The sequence below is a fragment of the Gambusia affinis genome, linkage group LG03 (assembly GCF_019740435.1).
Source record: "Gambusia affinis linkage group LG03, SWU_Gaff_1.0, whole genome shotgun sequence".
Lineage (NCBI taxonomy): Eukaryota > Metazoa > Chordata > Actinopteri > Cyprinodontiformes > Poeciliidae > Gambusia > Gambusia affinis.
Window position 1 is genome coordinate 15,939,246 of NC_057870.1, and position 24,398 is coordinate 15,963,643.

At 39.6% G+C, this 24,398-nt stretch overlaps 1 protein-coding gene across 5 annotated transcripts in view; it reads left to right on the plus strand.

Moving 5' to 3' along the window:
- The window catches only part of acacb (acetyl-CoA carboxylase beta), a 29,138-nt gene that overhangs the window by 3,578 nt on the left and 1,162 nt on the right, over positions 1-24,398 (plus strand). For 2 of the 5 annotated variants that reach the window (XM_044111520.1, XM_044111523.1), the window contains 51 exons: positions 3,912-4,044; positions 4,136-4,274; positions 4,379-4,488; positions 4,612-4,693; positions 4,776-4,874; positions 4,986-5,095; positions 6,303-6,413; positions 6,507-6,716; positions 6,811-6,981; positions 7,098-7,259; positions 7,341-7,504; positions 7,788-7,938; positions 8,010-8,113; positions 8,203-8,284; positions 9,531-9,676; positions 9,764-9,914; positions 10,015-10,149; positions 10,266-10,412; positions 10,501-10,689; positions 10,763-10,863; positions 11,258-11,346; positions 11,433-11,557; positions 11,665-11,778; positions 11,860-11,973; positions 12,782-12,871; positions 12,970-13,088; positions 13,494-13,517; positions 14,772-14,912; positions 15,004-15,103; positions 15,191-15,298; positions 15,381-15,437; positions 16,506-16,547; positions 16,647-16,862; positions 16,982-17,137; positions 17,430-17,633; positions 17,714-17,869; positions 17,953-18,075; positions 18,163-18,432; positions 18,543-18,640; positions 19,773-19,893; positions 19,975-20,085; positions 21,454-21,597; positions 21,674-21,794; positions 21,879-21,975; positions 22,053-22,149; positions 22,242-22,377; positions 23,066-23,243; positions 23,328-23,440; positions 23,548-23,702; positions 23,796-23,966; positions 24,208-24,344. In XM_044111520.1, coding sequence (XP_043967455.1) covers positions 3,912-4,044; positions 4,136-4,274; positions 4,379-4,488; positions 4,612-4,693; positions 4,776-4,874; positions 4,986-5,095; positions 6,303-6,413; positions 6,507-6,716; positions 6,811-6,981; positions 7,098-7,259; positions 7,341-7,504; positions 7,788-7,938; positions 8,010-8,113; positions 8,203-8,284; positions 9,531-9,676; positions 9,764-9,914; positions 10,015-10,149; positions 10,266-10,412; positions 10,501-10,689; positions 10,763-10,863; positions 11,258-11,346; positions 11,433-11,557; positions 11,665-11,778; positions 11,860-11,973; positions 12,782-12,871; positions 12,970-13,088; positions 13,494-13,517; positions 14,772-14,912; positions 15,004-15,103; positions 15,191-15,298; positions 15,381-15,437; positions 16,506-16,547; positions 16,647-16,862; positions 16,982-17,137; positions 17,430-17,633; positions 17,714-17,869; positions 17,953-18,075; positions 18,163-18,432; positions 18,543-18,640; positions 19,773-19,893; positions 19,975-20,085; positions 21,454-21,597; positions 21,674-21,794; positions 21,879-21,975; positions 22,053-22,149; positions 22,242-22,377; positions 23,066-23,243; positions 23,328-23,440; positions 23,548-23,702; positions 23,796-23,966; positions 24,208-24,344 — 6,624 coding nt within the window. Of the gene's footprint in view, positions 1-1,138; positions 1,284-1,894; positions 2,010-3,911; positions 4,045-4,135; positions 4,275-4,378; positions 4,489-4,611; positions 4,694-4,775; positions 4,875-4,985; positions 5,096-6,302; positions 6,414-6,506; positions 6,717-6,810; positions 6,982-7,097; positions 7,260-7,340; positions 7,505-7,787; positions 7,939-8,009; positions 8,114-8,202; positions 8,285-9,530; positions 9,677-9,763; positions 9,915-10,014; positions 10,150-10,265; positions 10,413-10,500; positions 10,690-10,762; positions 10,864-11,257; positions 11,347-11,432; positions 11,558-11,664; positions 11,779-11,859; positions 11,974-12,781; positions 12,872-12,969; positions 13,089-13,493; positions 13,518-14,771; positions 14,913-15,003; positions 15,104-15,190; positions 15,299-15,380; positions 15,438-16,505; positions 16,548-16,646; positions 16,863-16,981; positions 17,138-17,429; positions 17,634-17,713; positions 17,870-17,952; positions 18,076-18,162; positions 18,433-18,542; positions 18,641-19,772; positions 19,894-19,974; positions 20,086-21,453; positions 21,598-21,673; positions 21,795-21,878; positions 21,976-22,052; positions 22,150-22,241; positions 22,378-23,065; positions 23,244-23,327; positions 23,441-23,547; positions 23,703-23,795; positions 23,967-24,207; positions 24,345-24,398 lie in introns of those variants that run through there. The other 3 variants (XM_044111522.1, XM_044111524.1, XM_044111521.1) reach the window with 3 other exon arrangements.

The following is a 24,398-nucleotide window of genomic DNA, read 5'->3' on the forward strand; positions in this document are numbered from 1 at the left end:
GGGGAACCTATAGTTAAAACCTGACAACTATTTATTGAGTTTAATGTTAAGTTATGTTTCCATGATTTTTCAAAAACTGCAGAAAATGTTTAATTTTGCACAGGATACAAGTCAGAGGAAAAAGCTTTGGTTAAGTCATAAAACAACATCCCAAGTTTTTTATTTTGTTCAGTATATCATCTGGAAAATTATGGTACGAGTGCAAATTTATCAAGACATGACTATGTGGCTTAACTGGCAGACTAAGCAAGGAAATCCTTAATCATAGAAACAGAAAAGAAGCCCAATAAGAAAGCCTTATAAGTTGTTGCTATTGCAGTTTTCCATGTATAGGTCACAACAAGCCTTTAAATTAAGTCAGAGCAACCTTTTGCTTTTTAGAGTCATTGCCCTGCAGGTTCTGTTCAGGACCCGACCAGAACCCCTCGGTGTAAATTACCTTAAGAAATAATGAGATTTTGTTATATATATAAAAATAGGTTTTAATGCCAAAAAATGATCAAATGTTACAAGTCATACATGTCTTACAAATGGAACAGATACAGAGTTACATTCACCGTCCAGCAAACTTAGCAAACCTTATGGATGTAACCAAGTGAGGCTCAGATTGTAGCGCGAATTTAGCTTTTATTCTTCTCTGCAATCTTTTCCCCTCCCTAAAGGGTAGTCTAATCAGTTTCAGTCTGTTTATGTAACACACAAACATGGTTATGTAAGCTGCAGTGTGTGTGTGTAAGCAGATAAAAGAGGGGAAAAAAACGAGACAGAGGAAAAGACAGAATCCATAACAGTTCAGACTCAAAGAGCTGATGGATCGTTGTTAACCACCAACTTATCTAGACATCAAAACAAGACAAAGTCTTTCTTGAATTATTTCTGTTGCTGTACCTATGTTGAAGTCCTGCAGCTTTTATGTCAACTGAAGGATTTTTTTTTTCTTGAAGTTTGTAGAACATACTAATGATAATAAACGACAACATTTAAGTCTAGAAGCAACAGATAAATCCAAGTTAGAACAGAGGAGTGGGGTTGCATATACATTGTTGCATATTTGGAGTGAGGAGCCAACAATGTGCCTCAGAGGATCTGCAGATATTGTGCTGCTGTTCATGTGGGAGGGGGGAAGGGAGGAGGTTGGCTGGCACCCAGGAGGAAGGACTGTGTGTGGAGACCTCTTTGTTTTGGTCTCTGCAGAAATGGCTCTAAAGATCCGCTAAAGAGCCTCAGCTTTGTAAAACGGTGCAAATAATGGAGCGAAATAACTTGTTTCCTTACCTCCAGAGGTGAGTGTTTTTAGAAAGAGGCTTTACTCCCTTCTCTCTGATTAACCCAGTGCTTTGATAGCTGCTGCTGGTGCTGCTTGTTTGGTATGCAAACAGTTAGCTTCTAGTTTCAACAAAAATACAGCAAAAAATAACTGATACCTGCATGCTGGGAGAGTTTAAAACAACAGCTGTAGAAACTTCTGCAGACATGTTAAAACAGGAAATAGATTGTTTGCTGGAGCTCACAGAGTTCATTTCACTTCATCGCTCAGTTTCAAGGAAATGATAAAAACATTACCGTTGGTAAGTCTTAGAGGAAGGATGTGCACAACCAATAACTTGCTGGGTGTGACCGTGTCATGAAACGGTGGTGTGAAAAGCTGGCATTGTTTTTGCACAAGCGGTTTTTCTTAAAATACTCTCCTCATGATTATGATTACTGTGTAATCGTTCAATACGGCACAAGCCCTTTTAAAGTGACCCTCACCTGCTCCATGCTGCACGCATGCCACTGTAAATAACTCAAAGCTGTAAAAAAAAAAAAAAAGCTTTATCAGGTTGTATTTTAATAGTGGGCAGTATTTCCTCAGCGAAAGGTACAGTACAAGAGCTAAAGTTCACAAGAGCTCAGCCATGCAGTAATGCTCACACTTGCAGGTGATTTTCAGATCGGGTCCGAACATTTATAGTGTAAATAGGTTCTAATGCATTGACGACAGTAGAGAGAAGCCTCAGATGCTAACGGTATGTACATGAAACATTTTGGAATCTGATTTTTGTTTTTTTGCCAAACAAGTAGAAAATGGTTTATTATTTTTTGTGGTAATGTTTGTGAAGTGTGTTAAAAGCAGTAGCTGTCAAAGTTGGGGTAAATCCATAGTTCTCTGTCAAGATATTAACAAAAGAATATGTAAAATGGTAACAGATTATCCATGTCATGCACAGTACGATTAAAATCTGTTTCTACAAATTAATCTACATTATAACCTTGTAGTTGATGCTGCTGGTGTTGTCATTATATCTTTAGCTGATTGAAGAGTGGAGTCCAAAGAATGAGGAAACTAAACTGCTGCTTAGCCAGTCCCCAAAAGGCTCCTGAATTCTCATACATATATTTTAGAAATTGAATTGTTGCTTCCAGTCGTCTAGTTCAGTGTTTTCCAACCCTGGTCCTAAAGACTGCATGTTTTAGATGTTGTCCTTTTTAAACACACCCGATTCAGATTATTGCAGTTCAGCAAAAGCCTGGTAATCAGCCATCATTAAAATTACGCTTCTAAACTCAGTCCATTAAAGTTGCAGATTTAAAAAAATAAAATAAAATGTATTTTTTCTTAATTTAAATGTTGTGACATTTATTTGCACTTTAAAATAGCGAACAAGTGTACTAACTTTCACTGATTGTTTTGTTTGTTGAGTCATAATTTAATGCTATTAAATGGACTCCAAATCAATCAGGGTCAGATTTCTCTTATTCTGGTGTTTTTTGTAGAACTGATTTTAGGATTAAATCTCTTTGTCAGTCAGGTGTGGATGGTAAGACGTGGTATTATAATCGTTAAGTAACAATAGCACAATTCATGGTATTTACTCGTTAATTAAAAACAAAAAATGTAGTATGTTACCTAGTCAGCTATTTGTAGCAGAAGGAACGAGTGTTTGAACCGAGACCACATTAAGATAATAACTTATTTCCAATCTAATAGTCCTAAATGTGGATTATTTTTTATTATTTTTATTTTAACACAGGCTGTAGAAACAGATAGGAGACGGGGTTGTGTTGTTTATAGTTGAGAAATATTTTGTTAAGGTACACTTTTCTCTCGAATTTCATTTAAAAGTTTGTTAAATAGTATGATTTAAAAACATTAGTGGTTTTGAAGCTTGCTTTTTAAAGCCTTCTCTAAATTAGTTTACCTATATTCAGTATAATTTCTATTTCTGTAGAATTTACCCTTTTTAAGTTTCTTACAATCATCTGTGAAATTAGTTAAATGAGCCAAAACTTATTGACTCTACAACATTCATTTGCCTTTGATATATTTATTACTTTGGCTTCAACATTCAAGTTAATAGCATAAATATTAAAGTTAATTATTTATTTTTTTGGATTTTCTTAGTTATCTGTATGTGAGCGATAAGAAAGCTCTTTGAGAATAATTGTCTTTCATTTGCTTTCTGCACTTTAGGATTAAAGATCTGTCCCAGAGTTAATGATAAAGGGGAACCTTCCCAATTACTCAATATCAAAGTTTTATTTAGTCCAGTTGCAAAATATGAGCAGTCTGACCCAGTGCTTAGAAAGTGGAATAAAGGTAAAAGTCTGCATCAGTGTGTCATTTGCTCAATATATTTCCAATTTATTACTTTTAAAACTGGTAAAACTTGATGAAAAGTGAAATCCTGAGTAAATAATTGTCTAAGTTTGTGTTGCTAATAGAGAGTTGCATAATGGTGTCATTTTAGAGATAAGATCAGAACTCTGCCGTTGAACTTTCCCTCAGGTTTTTGATTTTCGGTGCTGTAATTCACTTCAACTCTTTGTGCTCCTTTGACATAGAAAAGGCAGGTAGTTAATAGATCTGAGCAAACTCAGTTTCACTATGTCGATGGCCAAAATACAGACCTTTAACTTCTCCTGTGTAGGCCTAGCATGTCTGGTCCTCACTTGGTGAAAAAAGGACGTGAACACAGAAAGATGGATCTCCAGAGGGATTTTACGGTGGCCTCTCCTGCTGAGTTTGTCACTCGATTCGGTGGCAACAGGGTCATAGAGAAGGTAAGAGTAAAAGCGCTTATTTGGCTTGTTTTTATGATCCAGAGGCAGCATTTGAAGGCTAATCAGTATAGCTTCTATTTCTACGACACAGGTGTTGATCGCCAACAATGGCATTGCTGCAGTCAAATGCATGCGTTCTATTCGTCGCTGGTCCTATGAGATGTTTCGTAACGAGAGGATCATCCGTTTCGTGGTCATGGTCACCCCTGAAGACTTGAAGGCTAACGCAGGTCATTGTGCTCTGTTACTCAGCAGTTATTACCACAGTGTTATCCAAGTTACAGTGAAAAACTAATGAACACAGTGAGTCTGACCTTTTTTTCTTCCTGTGCAGAATACATAAAAATGGCTGACCATTATGTGCCTGTGCCCGGTGGTGCCAACAACAACAACTACGCCAACGTAGAGCTGATTGTCGACATTGCAAAAAGAATCCCAGTGCAGGTGCAATTCTGTCTGCCTCAAGGCCTAAGAGTTCAACTTATTTAATTCTTCATTATCTCCACGATAACAGACAGAAGTCCCAAATAATCAGATATTGTTTTATACTTTTGTTCTTTTATGCAGGCTGTGTGGGCTGGCTGGGGTCATGCATCTGAAAACCCAAAGCTACCTGAACTCTTGAACAAATCAGGGATAACATTCTTGGGTAAAACTTCCTTTAAAGCTTCACAGCCTTCATTGGATTTAGTCCCGTCTCTTCATCCGTCTAAGTTTGCCATGTTTCTCAGGTCCATCCAGTAAAGCCATGTGGGCTCTTGGGGATAAGGTGGCTTCGTCCATTGTTGCCCAGAGCGCTGACATTCCCACACTTCCGTGGAGCGGATCAGGTGATTCATTACTTGGCCTCACAGGCAAAGTTCATGCAGGCTGATTTTTACAAAGTTGAACATTTGTAGACTAGGACTTGCTGGACACTTGTTTATGTTTAATGTGTCCAGGTCTGAGAGTGGAGTGGACGGAAGAGGACCAAAGACGGGGATGTGTAGTCAGCGTTCCTCTAGAGGTCTATAAAGAGGGCTGTGTTCATGATGTAGATGATGGTCTGGTAGTAAGTGTATTAATTTTAAAAAATCTATTTTTCCTTATTTTACAAATGTCTCTAACAAAATGTTTATATACTGCCCTCCACATTTATAGATATGAAAAGAAATCCATCTTTTGTTGCACTTCTATATTAAAAACCCCCCAAAGTAATTATTTAAAAAGGATCACCCTGCTAGTTCTTTCTACAACCTGCATACATAGAGAGAGATCTTTGACTATCTCTAGTTGTATAACTTCTCTACATCATCCACAGTCCTGCATCCTCCTCAGCTTCTCTTCAGGTCACACCACAGGTTTTTTTATTTGGATTTAGGCTTGGGGCCTGAGATGGCCCTAGACAGAGGTTGATTTGGTGTCTGCAAAACATCATTTCTGATGATATTTTGGAAGCTCAATGTTGCTGTAGAGTTGGAAGCATTCTGGTTGCAAGTTTGCATGCTACACTGGTTTAACCTACAGAACTGCTTAGCTTGTAGTTCATCCAGTACAACTTTCATTATATTCTTAAAACATAAAGCCATATTGGTTACTGAATTAGACTTTCCCACTACTATGAGTCACTCAGAGGGTGTTCTTGCTTGTCTGATTTCAAAATCCAAACTTCCAAGATCCAAGGAGAATGGACCATTAGCTTCTTGTAGACAGGGCGCACGATTCCAATTAAAGTCCAAGTGGACCTCAGGAAACTCCACTCATTTACAGTTATGATTGTAGGACAGAAAGCGTTTTTTGACGACAGTTTTAGCTGTTGGGTTATTTAATGGTTTTTATGGAGACTTTGCCAACTTCTTTTGTAACTCTCTGATAATCCTCCTCACTATCTGGTGTGCAGATAAACTTATTCCTCTGACTGGATGACCAAGTTTGGACAAGTAGCTGTTTTCTTTCTAACTTGAAATTATATTCAAGTTAGAATGTGGCCTAACGTTCTAACTTAGGCCATGTAATTCTTTTCCATTTTGAAGAATGGCTAAAAGAAATAGGCTTTTTTTTCTCATTATAGTTACATCAGTTATGCATTGAAATTGAATAAATGTCTTCAGATTAAGACTGGACATTTTCTCTAGTAACAAGTGATAATCAGTTTGTGATTATGGTGCTCTAATAAAAGATTATTTTAAAGCTTTTTATGCATCTTTTTCAGGACTGCCAGTAATTGCTGAGGTCAGTGCTTTTTTTGCTCATTGCTATAATATATTTTCTTTGCTCAGGAAGCTGAAAAAATTGGTTATCCAGTTGTTATCAAGGCCTCTGAGGGTGGAGGTGGAAAAGGCATCCGAAAAGTTGAAAATCCAGATGAATTTCCAAGTTTCTTCAGACAGGTTTGCGTTCTTATGATTCATGAGCCAAAACGTTTGATCCTTTGACGATGCGCTTCCTGCATTCAACTCTTCTTTTGTTCTCTCTGACCGCAGGTGCAGACAGAGGTTCCAGGATCGCCCATTTTTATCATGCAACTGGCTCAGCATGCAAGGCACCTGGAGGTGCAGATACTGGCAGATGAGTACGGAAATGCAATCTCCCTGTTTGGACGGGATTGCTCCATCCAGAGGAGGCACCAGAAGATCATCGAAGAGGCTCCTGCCACCATTGCTCCCGCTTCAACCTTGGAGCAAATGGAGCGGGTCAGCTTGTCTCTGTGCTTACTTTTTATATGGCCGATTAAAGTTTTGCTGTGTGTGAGAACAGTTTTGTTTCGTCTCTCTCTCTCCAACCCAGCATGCAGTGCGGATGGCCAAGATGGTGGGCTACGTCAGTGCCGGAACTGTGGAGTATCTCTACTCAGAAGACGGCAGCTTCCACTTTTTGGAGCTGAATCCTCGCTTGCAGGTGGAACATCCGTGCACGGAGATGATCGGAGATGTAAACTTGCCAGCTGCTCAACTTCAGGTAGGCTCCAACTGTGATTTAAAAGAAGTCAATAAAAAAAATGTTGCAAATGTAAACTGTAGGCCCTGCTTGCATCAAGACAGTTTGGTCTTTAACAGTCAGTTTTTATCTGGTAGATTGCAATGGGCATCCCTCTGCACAGAATTAAGGATATCCGAGTGCTTTATGGGGAAAGTCCGTGGGGTGACTCCATCATCAACTTTGAAACTCCAGACTGCATTCCTAATCCAAGAGGGCACGTTATTGCAGCTCGCATTACCAGCGAGAATCCGGACGAGGTAAAATTAAATTTCAGCCCACAGCTGTCTGTTTTGCACTTCTGTTGTACCTATTGATTGTGATCACTGGCTCACCCTCAGGGGTTCAAGCCCAGCTCTGGGACTGTGCAGGAGCTGAACTTCCGCAGCAGTAAAAACGTCTGGGGTTATTTCAGCGTGGGGGCCGCTGGTGGCCTCCACGAATTTGCAGATTCCCAGTTTGGACACTGTTTTTCGTGGGGAGAGAACCGAGAGGAAGCCATCTCGTAAGCCTCTTTTAATCATGACTGATCTTTATGTAATAAAGCCTTTGGGTGCTTTATTGAATGTGAGTCTTGAGCAAATAATGTCATTTCTATACTGCTGTTGTGACAACCCCTAAAACTAAGTGGGAATTGAAGAGTCCTGCCAACTTAGTTGAACCTCTACACGTTTGTTGTAATCAATGCAATAATAAAACATGTGCAATAAATCTATATAAGGTGAAATGTCTAAGAATATCTTCTGCAGATGAGCTAATACTTGAAAAGCGTTTCTGATATTCTGCAGAAACATGGTGGTAGCGATGAAGGAGCTGTCCATCAGAGGAGACTTTAGGACTACAGTGGAATACCTCATCAAGCTTCTGGAGACTGAAAGCTTCAGAAATAATGACATCGACACTGGCTGGTTGGATCACCTCATTGCAGAGAAAGTGCAGGTCAGAGTCTTCATTCTAGAGCCGTATGTTTTATGGTTGCCTTGTGTTTAAGAATGGTCCTCCTCCTGCAGGCAGAGAGACCAGACACCATGCTGGGCATCGTTTGTGGAGCTCTGCATGTTGCTGATGCCAGCTTCAGAAAGAGCATGTCAGACTTCCTGCATTCCCTAGAAAGGTCAGTAGATATTCTCCTGCCTCACTGAAGTCTCACTGTTACACTTACCGTGGGTTTAAATGATGGGCTTTTATCTTCTTAATCTGCAGAGGCCAGGTGCTGGCAGCAGACAGCCTGATCAACTCTGTCAACGTCGACCTGATATATGAAGGAGTCAAGTACTGTTTGAAGGTAGCTCCTCTACTTTTGCATTAATACCTTTTGATGGTGTACATCAGCAGTTATTTTGGCACATTTTGTCTTATTGCAGCCACAGACTTCCATGTATTTTGTTTTGATTTTATGTGATAGACCAATGCAGCTGCTACAGAGAGCATGTTTTATATTATAACTTTTAGAATGACTTCTGTCACATTGAATGAACTTTGGCTGGACCATTGTAACACATGTATATGATTTAATTGTATCTTTGAGGGTGTGTGAAGGATTTTTTTCCTACAGTGTGAACCTTTACACTTTGCAGAGATTTTTTCAGACTAACAAGTGTCTTCCAAGATTGCCTTGTGCTTAGCTTCATCTATCTTTCCATCAACGCTGACCAGTCAAAGAAAAGCATCCCCACATCATGATGCTGCCACCAACATTTGTCATCATAGGTCCATTTTTCTTCTCTGCTGCACAGCATTTTGTTTGTAGGCCTAAAGGTTCAGGTTAAGTCTTATCTGAACACATCAGCTCTTTCTACTTGTTCTCTCTTTCTCCTGCATGGCTTTTTGCAAACTGCAAAAGGGGCTGCATGTAGCTATCTTTTTGATAGTTTTCCATATTGGTCATATTTATGAAGCCCTCAACTGATAGTTGTCCTGTAAACTCATCTTTGCAGCAAATTTGCCATGGTTTTTCAAAATTGTGCTCTTCTTGCATGGCCTTTTAGTTTATGCACACAATTGTGCCCAGGTCTTTCTCAGTTTGAAGTTGTGCCACACTCCTCTTGTTTTTATTTTTGGAGGATGATTTAAAGGATGCTGGACTGTTTTATTTTATATTGTTTATAATATTGTTTTATAATCTAACCTTACTTCCAACATTACGACAACCTTTTCCCAGGCCTGCGTACTGTGTTTTTTGGTGTTCATGATGCTTCGCTAAAGTTTAACAAACTTTTTGAAAGGTTCACAGAACAGATGGTTTTATGCTGAGATTAAATTACTCACAGGTGGACTCTGTTTACTAAATAGGTAACTAGTGAAGGTATTTGATGGCACATGATTTTATTTAAAGTATTAGAGTAAAGAAGGATGTGTTGTTTTTTTTCCCCCACTTGATCCTTTTGCACCGCTTTGTGTGGATGTCAGTCTATTACACAACATCCCATAAAAAAACAAAAACAAACACTGTTTGTGGTTTATTGAAAGAAAAAGTTAAAGGCCTATGAGAAAATGTTTATGTTTTAAACTGTCCTCTATGCTGGCTTCAGGTGGCTCGCCAATCCCAGACAACTTACGTCATCATCATGAACGGCTCGGACATTGAAATAGACGTTCACAGGTTGAATGACGGGGGCCTCCTGCTGTGTTACGATGGCAACAGCCACACCACTTACATGAAGGAGGAAGTAGACAGGCAAGACTTTCACTGTGAGACCTAAAATACTTGTCTATCTATCTGACTTCATATTTGCTAATTTCCCATATTGTTTCATCGCTGTAGCTACCGCATCACTGTCGGCAACAAGACTTGTGTGTTTGAGAAGGAGAGGGATCCCACAGTGCTTAGGTCTCCCTCTGCTGGTAAACTGCTGCAGTACACAGTGGAGGATGGAGATCATATTTTTGCAGGAGAACCTTACGCAGAGATTGAGGTTTGACTGATTCTGGGGGGAAAAGAAAAATGTCCTGGTTGTGTTTGTGTTTACTGTCTGTTTACATTTTACTCCAGTTTTAAATATCCTTTGTTCTCAGGTGATGAAGATGGTGATGACTCTGACCGTGCCGCAGTCTGGTTGTATACACTTTGTCAAGAGGCCAGGGGCTGTTCTGGAGCCTGGTTGTGTCACGGCGCGTATGGAGCTGGACGACCCCAGCAGTGTACACAGGGTACTTTAACTGTCACTTTACGAAACAAAAATTATTTTTTTTCCTATTTTGGGATTTTTACGCTGATATTTAAGGCAGTGGGGTTTTATTTAAATTTATTTTGGCCTCTGATACAGGTGGAGCTCAACACAGCCACTCTGCCACCCCAGCAGCCGCTGCCTATGGTTGGGGAAAAGCTTCACCAGGTGTTCCACAATGTGCTCGAAAACCTGGTCAGAGTGATGGACGGGTATTGCCTCGAAGAGCCTTACTTCAGCACAAAAGTGTGTATTTACCATTTTGCTGTCAAATATACCTGAAAAATACAAACGCATGAACTTCTGTTGGGCATTTTCATGTCCCTTTGTGCAGCTGAATGAATGGGTCGCGACTCTGATGAAGACCCTAAGGGATCCGTCTCTTCCACTGCTGGAACTTCAGGAGATCATGACCAGCGTGGCCAACCGTATTCCCCCTGCCGTGGAGAAGGACATCCGGAAGGTCATGGCTCAGTATGCGAGCAACATCACCTCTGTCCTCTGCCAGTTCCCCAGTCAAAGGGTAAATTCATTCAGTGACCACACGCTGACTTGAAACTGCTTTTTATTGGTAATTATTAACTGTTTGATTTCAGATTGCTAACATTTTAGACAGCCACGCAGCCACGTTGCAGAGGAAGGCTGACCGGGAGGTTTTCTTCATGAACACTCAAAGTATTGTTCAGCTGGTGCAGAGGTGAGTTGACTAGTTTTTTGGAAAATATTGAAAGTACTATTAATTTAAAGACATGTTATTTAATTTCTAGCCTGGGCCTGTCTGCAGAAATCTCATTATTATTTACCAGATTAGATCCTTTCTGCATAAGCTTACTGTTGGTTGTGTGATGACTCTAGGGGCTTTGACCATTTTTATTTGATTATGTTTTTAGGGATGCACAGATAAAACTAACCCCCTTGTCTTAAGTTTGGTTGATCTGTGACTGGCCAATACTTAAATGTTAATCTGATATTACTCACTGATCTTATCTGTATATGCAAAAGGTCTTATAATCAGCCACTATCCCCTTCTGCTTTGCATGTTTGAAATGGTACAAGACATACAGCATGACAGAAATGTTGTATTTGTTCAGATATCGCAGTGGAACCCGTGGTTACATGAAATCTGTGGTTCTTGATCTGCTGAAGCGGTACCTGCAGGTCGAGATGCAGTTCCAGCAAGGTAACAGGACTTGCTTTAACAGCCACATGTTCTAGCTGAAGCTGAGGTTTTGCTGAAATTCTCACACCAAGTTTTCCCTCTTGCAGCTCACTATGATAAGTGTGTGATCAACTTGAGAGAGCAGCACAAACCCGACATGAGTCCTGTGCTTGACTACATCTTTTCTCACGCTCAGGTGTCCAAGAAAAACGTCCTGGTGACGATGCTCATTGTAAGGCTCTCCTCCTCCAACACAGATGGTCTTAAGTTGTCATTCTTTGTACATCAAGAGGTGTGATTAGAAGTACTGACATAATGTGCGTTTGTGACTTTGTGTAGGACCAGCTGTGTGGACGTGACGCCACCCTTGCAGATGAGCTCATGGCTATTCTAAATGAATTCACACAGCTGAGCAAGATGGAAAATTCCAAGGTCGCACTGAGAGCCAGACAGGTTAGTCCCCTACTAAAAAAAATAGACTTTTTATTTTGTAGCACCCTAACAAGACAGCTGAAGTAACATATCAACTCTTAGGTGTTGATTGCCTCCCATATGCCATCCTATGAATTGAGACACAACCAGGTGGAGTCCATCTTCCTTTCAGCTATTGATATGTATGGCCACCAGTTCTGCCCAGAAAACCTGAAGGTGACATCGACCTCCATCTCTTCATTGTGTATTTTGTTTGCTTTGCAATGATGTGTGAAGACATGCTGCTTTATGCAAATAATATATTTGAGACTGTTGCTGATGTGATGTGATTTCCAGCTTTCACAGATTTCTGTACATATCAGAAAAAATTGTGACATAAAATTCACAATTTACGGATATATGACTAAGCCCAAAGTTATTTGTCACAGAAAAAACATCCCAGTCAAATTTAAATATTACTTTAAATCTTAAGTTAATCACAGTTAATCTCTGAGTTATGAGATTAACTGTGCACCACAGCATCAGCAGCTCCTGTTCTCGCTTATCAAAATGTGATATTATTCACAGGTAGCAGCAGTGACCGGTATTATTGGTCATACCTGCAAGTTACACTATGCAGACATTTGTTTTTATGCAGTGTTGAGTATTCACTCCCCTAGACTTACTGAATTTATAACGTGGCTCCAACTGAAGGACAGCCTGACCTATTTTCTGATCAATTTGGGCACTCACAGAGTCTGTGTAAGACATTAAACCTTCAGCCCAAAATGGTCAGAAACGTTAATTTCCTCGACTTTGGTGCACTAAAATACTTCACATTGTTCATCCCAATAACCATGTACTATTCAAAACAGAAGTGCATCATATCCAACTTACATGATTAGATGCTTCATAAACTGTGGTTTGTTTTATTCACATTTACACCCTCCAAACCTGCCAAGATTATCAGCAGCTTTAGCCCAGTGACAGTCTCTTTGCTGCAACGTAAACATCAACTAAAGAGTGCGTTTTCTGTTTGCCGCAGAAACTTATTCTCTCTGAAACCTCAATTTTTGACGTCTTGCCCAACTTCTTCTATCACGCAAATCAAGTTGTGTGCATGGCTGCTTTGGAGGTAAGTTGAATCAAAGTCAAACTAAGTGATTTTTCTTCTTTTTGATTTCTTTTCAGTTTTGAATTTTTAACTGGTACTTGTGTTTTCTACGCTTCCAGGTGTATGTTCGCAGAGCATACATCGCCTATGAGCTGAATAGCATCCAGCATCACCAGCTGCTGGACGGAACGTGTGCCGTGGACTTCCAGTTCATGTTGCCATCATCACATCCAAACAGGTGATGGGGTTCCCTTTGATGACGCAACCTGTTCACCCTCTTTCTTCCACATGTGAACCGAGATAGCACGTTAGGACAGCATTAGAGGATGTAAAGCTGTTTCTCTGTTGAGACCTTTTCCTGATGTAGATTAGGTTTAGACTAAAGTGCTGAATTGTTGCTTTGTACTCAATAGTGAAGGCGGAGATCAGTCTGTATGCTGATGGCACAGCTGCTTATGGCTGACTTGGAATGCAGATAGTTTTCTTCCCACTCAATAATAATAATAACAATAATAATAATAATAATAATAATGTGCACAGTTTTGTAGAGATTGCTTAAATCTAATCATTCTGCACAAAGGTACCTTCAGGTTCCCCTTGATCGCTCTCTGCTAATATTCACATCTCAATCATCTTATTTCAGAGGGAGCAGCCCTACTCTGAACAGGTAGAGTAAAGCTCCTCCCCACCAACCAGAGCACTCCACCGTCTCTATAAATGTTTTACAGCAATGCATGTTGGATGCACCGTATCGCTTTTTCCCTGCCGTCTACATGAGGTTCTTCTAACAAGCCCTTTCTTATTCACATTACCAGCCAAGCTTCTCTAGTTGTCCTGTCATTGCTTCTCTCTCTTTTTTTTTTTGTGTAAAGCATTCCTGAGCTAAAGTCCAACTTTTATTTGTTTTATGTTTCTCGTAAAAAGCAAAACAAAGCAAAAGAAACCTTCAAGCCTGAGATTTCAGTGATTGCTGCTAAATGTTGAGCTTGTAACCTCCAGAAATGGATTTTAATCATAAAATCTCAATCAGGTCTCAAGATTTTATGGCAATCAGCTCTGGGTAACAATTCTTAATTTCCTTTAATTCAGCACGTGAATTGATGGCTTTTGAATTTTGGACTTGAACAGGTATCACGGACTTATGACTCATATAAATTGGAGATTTTAATTTTAGTTGGTCAAACATTTACATGAGGAAGTGAAGTGTTTGTGACGTAATGGGGATTTAAGAAAAAAATAGTGATTTCTTTTTTATTTTAAATTTTATACATATATGTACTTTTTTTTTTTTTTGCTTCGTATCACATCAAATATCTTCTCATTGTTCTTTTCATATATTGCATTCTGTCATATCTTTTCAAAGCTATAGACTTTACTTTGTCACTGATGCAGGCAAGCAGCAGACCAGCTCATACCCGACCACTTTTATGAATCACAAGATCCAAACCACTGGAAGCCAGTACCAGGCTAAAGACTAAAGTGAATTTTGCCAAAAATATTGTAAAATAGCTTTGATTTACCACGAAATAGCACTGGTTTACCAGTCAAGAAAGTGAAAATAATATATTTTTTAGAAATTCAGTAAAATGTGATTTTGCCAATTACTCACTCTGGGTCGAATACAGATGTTTGTCACAGGAAATTTTGATGGATGTTGTCGTGAATAATGTTGCTAGCCGTAGCAAAAGCTGTAAACGGGATTTTAGACTCATGCTGGACTTGCATAAGGACTTTGTAGCTAAGACTTCAGACTTGTTCAACCTTGACTCTGCAGGTTTCATTTATGCAACGTTTGTTGTACTTTGTTAAACAAAAGACAACATCTCTACCTGCTTTGTTGCTCTCTGTATGAATTTCTGCACATTTCTCTCGAAGCACTTTCTCTCCCGGAGATCATTTAGTAGCTCTGTTTCCTGTTTAGGCTTCCTGTGGCAGCAGGTGGATTGGGCCAGTTTAAGGTTCAACGGCAGAGCAGTGAGCTGCTAATGGACGGAGCCTTTTCTCCACCTTGCCAAAGAATGGGAGCTATGGTAGCTTTCCAGTGCTTTGACGACTTCAAGAGGTCACTGCTCTCTAAATGATTCATCCTGTTCAGCACTTACAGTGAACGTGTATATAAATAACAGGGATGTTACGTTTGTTGATCCTTTCAGGAATTTTGATGAAGTTCTGTCGAGTTTTGCTGAGCAGCTCGTGGAGGGCGCCTCGTTCTTAGAGTCCTGCTCTAGTTTGTACGAGGAGGAGAACATGAAGGTGGGTTTGTCGTTCTGTAAGTGTTTGCCATGAAGCAAAAATGTAACCTGCTTCTGCAGCCAGGAGTTTCTCCTCTGTTCTCTACAGAACAACAGGGAGAACCCCATCCACATCATTAACGTGTCGATAAGAACAGCAGACACAGAGGACGACGACGCCTTGGTGAAAGCCTTCACTGCCTTCGCTCAGTCAAAGGTCAGAGGTCATGTCTGAAATAAGAGTATCGTTTTTATTTCGACTTTTAATAAGCCAAATTTTTATTCACATATATTTACAGAAAGCCATTCTTTTTGAGTATGGGATCAGGAGAATGACCTTCTTGATTACTCAGAAGGTAAACATTTCTGAAACTTCTTTTCTATTCTCTTTTTTAAATATATTTCAAAGATTCATTTGTTTTTATAATATTTTTAAAATTGTGATCACTTCAAAATGCCTAATGCAGTGTATTCCAACAATTGTGGTATAACTTTTATTGTTTAACTATATTGCAGTTAGTTTTTGCTTTAAAAGCCAAATATAACTCAGAATTACTAAAACAACTAACATTCATATTAGTTGTTTTAGTGGGCTGCACAGTGGCGCAGTTGGTAGAGCTGTTGCCTTGCAGCAAGAAGGTCCTGGGTTCGATTCCCGGCCCGGGGTCTTTCTGCATGGAGTTTGCATGTTCTCCCTGTGCATGTGTGGGTTCTCTCCAGGTTCTCTGGCTTCCTCCCACAGTCCAAAAACATGACTGTCAGGTTAATTGGTCTCTCTAAATTCTCCCTAGATGTGAGTGTTTGTGTGAATGGTTGTTTGTCCTGTATGTCTCTGTGTTGCACTGCGACAGACTGGCGACCTGTCCAGGGTGAACCCCACCTCTCACCCGGAACATAGCTGGAGATAGAAACCAGCAACCCTCCTGACCCCATTAGGGACAAAGGGTGAACAGAAAATGGATGGATGGATGGAACATTCATATTAAATTAATGCAGCTTACGTACTTCTCCTGCTTTATTTCATTTAATAATGGTGTGTCCTGGTTAAGATGGGAGGCAAACATCTAATACATAAATATATAAACCAGAAAACCACAAGGGTAAAGATAAAATAAACAAGATAAGAGAAAAATGACCTTTATCTTAAAACTTAATTATAACCATGTTTTGCCAAAGCTGCTGAATACATGTGGTGGAGGTTATTCCACATGTTTTAGCAAATGTTAGAAAATTTGCAGTTGTAGTTAATTTTGTAAACTAATTCTAGATACTGAAGCAATATTTGAGCAGGTTTAATATACTAATGTAATTAGGTAAGAACAAGGACTTATTTTAATTACTGCAGTTGAGGAGCAACTTTCTACATATTTTTACTTTTCCTGAATATTTTTATCTTATTGTTTTCTGTTTTCTGTTCAATTCAGAGAGAATTTCCAAAGTTCTTCACATTCAGAGCCCGAGATGAGGTGAGTTTATCGTAACCACTGTAATGATAAACTTAAAAACAAAAAAACAGCACATTGGCCATCTAAACAGATGTTCTCCATTTTGTCACTTCTTCTCAGTTCCAGGAGGACCGAATTTACAGAAATCTGGAGCCAGCTCTGGCGTTTCAGCTGGAGCTCAACCGAATGAGGAACTTTGACCTGACAGCAGTTCCCTGCGCCAACAAGAAGATGCACCTGTACCTGGGAGCGGCTCGGGTCCAACAGGGCGCTGAAGTGACAGACTACCGCTTCTTCATCCGGGCAATTATGCGGCACTCAGATCTCATTACAAAAGTAAGAAGAAACTCAGCCAAGAACCTGCTGACTTGACTTTGTGTGTTTGTTAAAAGGGGGAAGAGGCAATCAAATTTGTGATAATCTAGTTGCATCTGATGTGTTTCCTTTGCCACCAGGAAGCTTCATTTGAGTACCTTCAAAATGAAGGGGAGCGGCTCCTGCTGGAGGCCATGGATGAGTTGGAAGTTGCCTTCAACTTCACCAGCGTTCGCACAGATTGCAATCACATCTTCCTTAACTTTGTCCCCACTGTCATCATGGACCCATCGAAAGTCAGTTTGCAATCATTTCTTCTACTTACTGTAAATTACCGAAGCTTGCAGAAAAAGCGGTGTCTCATTTTATTTAGCTTTTATAGGTTTATCAATAAAAGCCACTACAGTTTAAGGTTGGGACATGAAAAAATGCGTAAAATTTCAAACAGTGTGCTTGACTTTGGTACATCATACACCTCCTTACCTTTCCAGTTTCTTATTGTATTTAATGTAATCTTTATTGCTTCACTTGACAAATTCTTTGCTTTTTACTTTTTGTTTACCTTTGTTCTGATCTCTTGTCCATCAGATTGAGGAGTCTGTTCGCTCCATGGTGATGCGCTACGGCAGTCGTCTTTGGAAACTGCGGGTCTTGCAGGCCGAGCTGAAGATCAACATTCGCCTGACACCAACTGGAAACGCCATTCCTATCCGCCTGTTTCTCACTAATGAATCAGGCTATTACTTGGACATCAGCCTGTATAAAGAAGTCACAGAGCCAAGCTCCCGACAGGTGAGGACTAAGTATTTATTAGAGAGCTTGTTATCTGTGCTTTGTGGCTTAAATTCATCCCTTCAACTTTGCTCGTGCAGATCATGTTTCAGTCTTATGGAGACAAGCAGGGTCCGCTGCACGGCATGCTGATCAACACTCCTTATGTGACCAAAGACCTGCTGCAAGCCAAGCGCTTCCAGGCTCAAAGCCTGGGCACCACATATGTGTACGACGTCCCTGAGATGTTCAGACAGGTACTGCTTATACTCACTGAGCTGCACTTATTTCTGTTGTGATGACCTGCATTGTTTCACTTTCCATGAAATTGTTATTTCAGGCATTATTCAAGCTTTGGGTTCCTGGAGACAATTGTCCTAAAGACGTGCTGATCTGCACGGAGCTCGTTCTGGACCCGGAAGGTCGACTTGTTCAGATGAACCGGCAGCCTGCAGATAATGACGTAGGACGTTTAAAAGAACATCCAAATCTACTTCCGCCCTCTTCCTGGTGACAAAACGCTAACGTTCATCCTTGCGTTTCCCCTCAGGTGGGAATGGTGGCCTTTAAGATGAAGATGAAGACCCCAGAATACCCTGAGGGCAGAGACATCATTGTGATCTGTAATGACATCACTCACATGATCGGCTCGTTTGGGCCTCAGGAGGACGAGCTGTTCCTCAAGGCATCAGAGCTGGCCCGGGCTGAGGGAATCCCCCGCATTTACATCGCAGCCAACAGTGGAGCTCGCATCGGACTCGCAGAAGAGGTCAAACATATGTTCCAGGTGGCCTGGATTGACCCTGCGGATCCCTACAAGGTCACTGCCGAAACAGATTTCTGTTTTTAAAGATTTTAATTTGTGACAGAAAGTGAGATATTATTTTTTGTTAACATTTTGCTATATCTTTCTTATATTTTCTTCTGCAGGGTTTCAAATATCTTTACCTGTCACCCCAGGACTACACCCGGATCAGCTCCACCAACTCCGTTCACTGTCAGCATGTAGAGGAAGGAGGAGAGTCCAGGTGCAATACTTGCTTTACCTTCCAATAAAAGCACCTTTTTGAATGTCTGACTGGTTCTGGAAAGCGATATATTTCAAAACGTATTTTTGGTTTCTTAAGTAATCAGGGTTCTGGAAAAGTATGGAAAATTTTAAACGTATTATGAACTCTAATATTAAAGCTCCAGCAGAATCAGGACAAAGTGAGACTTCAAATCATCTCTGGATTATAACTTGTAATCACCACACAGTATTTTTAAAAATCTCACCAAAAACTGACTTCTTATCGTTGGAAGGTGCAAAAAAGAAAAAACAAATATATATATCAGTGTTGCAAAATATCCTTATTGGCGTAAATATAATAAATGTGCAGAAACGAGAGTGCCTGTACCTGTTATAAAAATGTATATTTTGATGCCATATTTTATTAGTCCTAGTATTATAATTTAATTGTTGTATTGATTGGTTAATTATCCTGTTTTTTTATAGATAACAAAGAAAGTAATTCTTGTGTTTCACCCAGTTTAATCAGTAATCAATTTAAAATCATGTTATTTGAAGATCGTGATGTAATCTTTCTGTTAGTTCAAGAAACCAAGAAGGAGACTTAATGAGTACAAGCAGCTTCAAGAGTCAATATATACTTAAATATTTGTACTGTTGTAGATATATTTAAGTAAGTATAATTATTTAAATTCTGACATTTATAGCAATTATACTTCAATTATACTTTCAATGGTATAATTTTTGTTATTTTGCTCAATCTGGAGCTGAAAAAACAAACAAAAAACAAATCTCATGACTCACAAACCTCAAACTTTGTGAGTCATGAATCCGACAGAGTGAACAACTGGCTTTAAAAGCACTGATAGAAAACTCCAAATAGTGTAAGAAAATACACTAATTACCCTTACACAGATGTTGTTAGAAAGGTTTAGTAATTGAGAAAATGTAAATGTGTATTCTGGAAAGGTCTACAAATTTAAAACTCAAAATGTTTAATCATGCTGCTTATTGTGGAGCTGGGGTGATGCACAGACACCTTATTACTTTAAAAATTAGTAGAACTGAATTAAGTTTTAAACTTTGTCCTATTTTGTTTTTTTAGTGTGAGATAACTACAGCGCCGTGTTAATTTGCCTTTCTCACTACAGATACATTATCACTGACATCATTGGGAAAGACGAAGGTCTTGGTGTTGAGAACCTGCGAGGTTCAGGCACTATCGCGGGGGAATCTTCTCAGGCCTACGAGGAAATCATCACCATCAGTATGGTGAGGAGGACTTGTGTCTGACTCCACTTGGAGGAGAGAAAGTGCCAAGTCCTTCTGATTTTCTCCCTGACTTGTGCACAGGTGACGTGTCGAGCTATAGGAATCGGAGCCTATCTGGTCCGTTTGGGGCAGCGAGTGATCCAGGTGGAGAACTCCCACATCATCCTGACCGGAGCTGGTGCTCTTAACAAGGTTTGCTTTTCTGATTCCTCCTGTTTTTGTTCAGCTTAAAAGAAAAATTTAGTTTTTAGAGGGTTTGTGGGCGATACCTTAATTTGCGTGGACGTCATGATTTTTTTTTGTTTTTGCAGCATGAAGTGTTTTTTTATTGCATAAGGTGGCCAAAGTGAGGTGCTTGGGGATGAGAAATAGAAATATTTAGAGCTCAATTCTTCTATAAAGTATATTGGTAGGCCTGTAACGATAGCAAATTTTGCTGAGCGATTAATTGTCTCAAAAACTATTGCGATAGACGATAATATTGTTTGAAGACCTTTGTACACTGATTTAATGGAAATGACATAATAATGCATGAGATTTAACTGACAAAAATAGAGACACTTTATTTTCAAAACAACACTTAACACTGGAACTGATAAACAAAATAAACAAAATAACCAAAAACAACAAAATATATGAAGTCAGCGGAAGTGACGTAAAAGTCCACTCTGGAACGGCCAGAGTGGACTTTGGACAGTGGACTTTTAAGTCCAGTTAAAATTAGTTAACTGGATTTGTAGTCATTATTTTGTGCCCATTGTTGGACACCACACGGCACCTAGAATTTCTGTTGGCTAAAGTGTGGTCTCAGGTTTTGAAACAATCGGCCGACAGCTCTAAGATGGTGTAGTGTGCGCTGGACGTTACACTAAGGGAATGAGGAAGGGAGGGTCAGTGGAGAGCACCGGAGTTGAGCCTTTTTTCATTCAGTGTCATCAACAGAAAGAGAAAAGGGCTGGAAGAGACGATAATGGCGATAATTAAAATGACGTCGATAGATTTAATTTATCGTATGATTAATTGATTTATCGTTTATCGTGACAGGCCTATATATTGGTAAATGTTTTCTCTCTGTGTTGCACAATAATAAACTCTAAATACAGATCCATAAATAAATCTTAATTTTAAATGTAAGAAACTGAACATAAATACACTTTAAATAAATGATCGAAAATAAATGATTGATGATCATTTAAATAAATGATCATCAATATTGCTAATATTAGAAATATATTAGCAATATTGCTTATTTTAGCAATATTGCTAACTAATATTGCTAATATTGGTTAGCAATATTGATAATGCTAACTAACATTATCAATATCAGTTAGCATGATAAAAATAATAATGGTGATGTAAATACATAATGATGTTGTTGTATTAAAGAGAAAAACCCAATATTCAGGTAATTGATCTCTTTTTGACTTTTATTGGCCAGTGAGTCTAGTGCAGATTTTTCAGAATATGAAGCCATTAGTCTAACAAATAGTTTTTTTCTCTTCCATCAGTAATCAGTAAGCCTCTGATTTTTTATTTTATTTTTTATTTTTTTACATCCAGGTTTTGGGTAGAGAGGTCTACACCTCCAACAACCAGCTGGGGGGAATTCAGATCATGCACAACAACGGTGTCACACACACAACTGTCCCCGATGACTTTGAGGGTGTCTTCACCATCCTGAAGTGGCTTTCTTACATGCCAAAGGTTCTGCCAGATATTTGGATCTGAACACAGTTGTGGCGGTCAGGTCATTCACTGACGTTTCTTTTCGTCCTCACAGAACAGCCACTCCCCCGTCCCTGTTAGACCAACCACAGACCCAGTAGACAGAGAGATAGAGTTTGTTCCCACTAAGGCCCCTTACGACCCCCGCTGGATGCTGGCTGGCAGGCCTCACCCCAGTGAGTTACACCCTCTTAACAGTGTTTATGCCTAATGCTGATAACCAGCCCAATAATTTATTTTTTTTGTGTGTAAATTTTTAGTGTCAAGAGGTGTGTGGCAGAGTGGATTCTTTGACCAGGGCTCTTTCATGGAGATCATGGGGTCCTGGGCCCAAACTGTCGTCGTAGGAAGAGCAAGGTAAACTGATCTGACATAGTCTTTGTGTGTCAGTTAAATTAATCTATAATATGAACATGTTTTCTGCATTCATGTAGGTTGGGAGGAATCCCCCTCGGTGTAATTGCTGTTGAAACACGCTCGGTGGAGCTCACCATCCCTGCAGATCCTGCAAACCTGGATTCAGAATCTAAAGTAAGTCAATCCCTCTAAAAACGTTCTTTTTGAGGAGCTGCCTTTCTGAATAATAAAACTTAAAACTACCATTGTTTTTGTGATATCATCAGGTTCTGCAGCAGGCTGGCCAAGTTTGGTTTCCAGATTCTGCTTTCAAAACAGCTCAGGCGATTTGTGACTTTAACCGTGAACATCTGCCTCTCATGGTCTTTGCCAACTGGAGAGGCTTCTCCGGGGGGATGAAAGGTGCAAATCCTTTCAGTTATGCTTTTTTTTTTTCCTGGTTGCAACACTTTTAGCCTGAACTAAAGCTGCATGTGTTTCAGTTTTGATGTGTGGATCATGAATGCCCTTTGAGAAACTTGGTTATTACTTGTACGTTATTTAATTTTCCTTGTCGTTTTCTCTTTGTCACTACACATTTTAACTACTTGGTTATCTTAGTCTAGTTTTTAGAGAGAAAAATAATCATTCCTGGAATGATGATCAACCTAAAGATAAATGCAAAGACAGAATTTACAATTGTGTAACAAATATTACAGATATTATTTATGTACCTTGTGTGAAAAAATGGTCCGAGGACTCATCCATGGGGAACACCCTTGTAAATTGATAGAAAAAAATACAAAGTAACTTTGTGTGAAACACAGACTGTTACATTTGTCCAAACCTAATGCTCTATTATCAATAAGGTAGGATCAAATGTGCTTAAGACTTTTATTTCCTCTTTATTTCTAAGACTTTCATCTGCTGTTAGCAAGAAACATCAGTATGACTTTTATATTTTATACCGTCTCACTTTAGGTTAACTTTTCTCATCCTACACACTTGCATTCTTCAGTCTGTAAGAGAGGTTAACCAAAAGTAAGATTGACAAATTCATGCTGTAGATCTGGAGTAACATTGTTTTTTTATTTTTTATTTTTTGTTATAGATATGTATGACCAGGTGCTGAAGTTTGGAGCCTACATTGTGGACGCTCTGCACACTTTTCACCAGCCAGTGTTGGTGTACATCCCACCCTATGCAGAGTTGAGAGGAGGATCCTGGGTGGTAATAGATCCCACCATCAACCTGCTGTGTATGGAGCTCTATGCTGATAGGGAGAGCAGGTATATTTTCTAAATGGTTCTCGATAGAGATCTGTGATTGTAAACATAATACTTCATATTTGTGGTCATGTTTGTTTGATTCAGAGGTGGCGTGCTGGAGCCTGAGGGCACAGTGGAGATTAAATTCAGGAGAAAGGACCTTCTAAAAACAATGAGAAGACTCGATTCAGTCTACGCCAGTCTGGTTGAGAATCTCTGTAAAGCCTTTTTTTCTGTTTCTAATTCCAAAAACATTCTCAAGTTCACATTTTACATTAGAAGTAAAAAGACAGTCAAGGTGTAAGACCTTCTTTTGTTGTTCCAGCTTCCCCAGAACTGTCTGACAAGGAGATCAAAGAATTGGAGAAGAAGCTCAAGGCAAGGGAGGAATTCCTGTTGCCCATCTACCACCAGGTGGCAGTGCAGTTTGTCGATCTGCACGACACTCCGGGGAGAATGCAGGAGAAAGGGGTGATCACTGTGAGTTATGATATGACTGAAAAGTATAAAAGTCGGAAATTTTAAGGTGAGTAAGCTTTATAAAACTAATTTGACCTTTTCTACTTTTAACAGGATATTTTAGACTGGAAGCAGGCGCGGACGTTCTTCTACTGGCGTCTGCGGCGGCTCCTGCTGGAGCAGGTGGTCAAGTGTGAGATCATGGAGGCCAACAAGGATCTCAGTGACGGACACATGCAGTCGATGCTGCGGAGATGGTTCGTTGAAACGGAGGGAACAGTCAAGGTGTGTGAGTGCGTTCAGAGCAGCACTTCGGCACTTCATACAGAAAAAAAACACAACCTATGAAAATAAACATTGTTCACATTTCTGAATCTTTTTGAACAGCATTTTTTTTTTTATTAAGAGAATTTACTTCCTCTACTTAATTAAATTTACAAATTTCTACATTTAGGCATGTACTGATAAAATGTAATTGCCTGTTGAAGCTGAACTGAACTAATGTGGTGTGTGTCTGCTTTTACAGGCTTACCTTTGGGATAACAACCAAGCAGTGGTGGAGTGGCTTGAGATGCACTTGTCCACAGAGGACGGCACCCGCTCAGTCATTCGAGAAAATATCAAGTACTTGAAAAGAGAAAATGCTTTAAAGCATATTCGTGGGTACGTTCACGGTGTCATAGAAGACATCATATTTAGTATGTTAGGTTTCTTGAT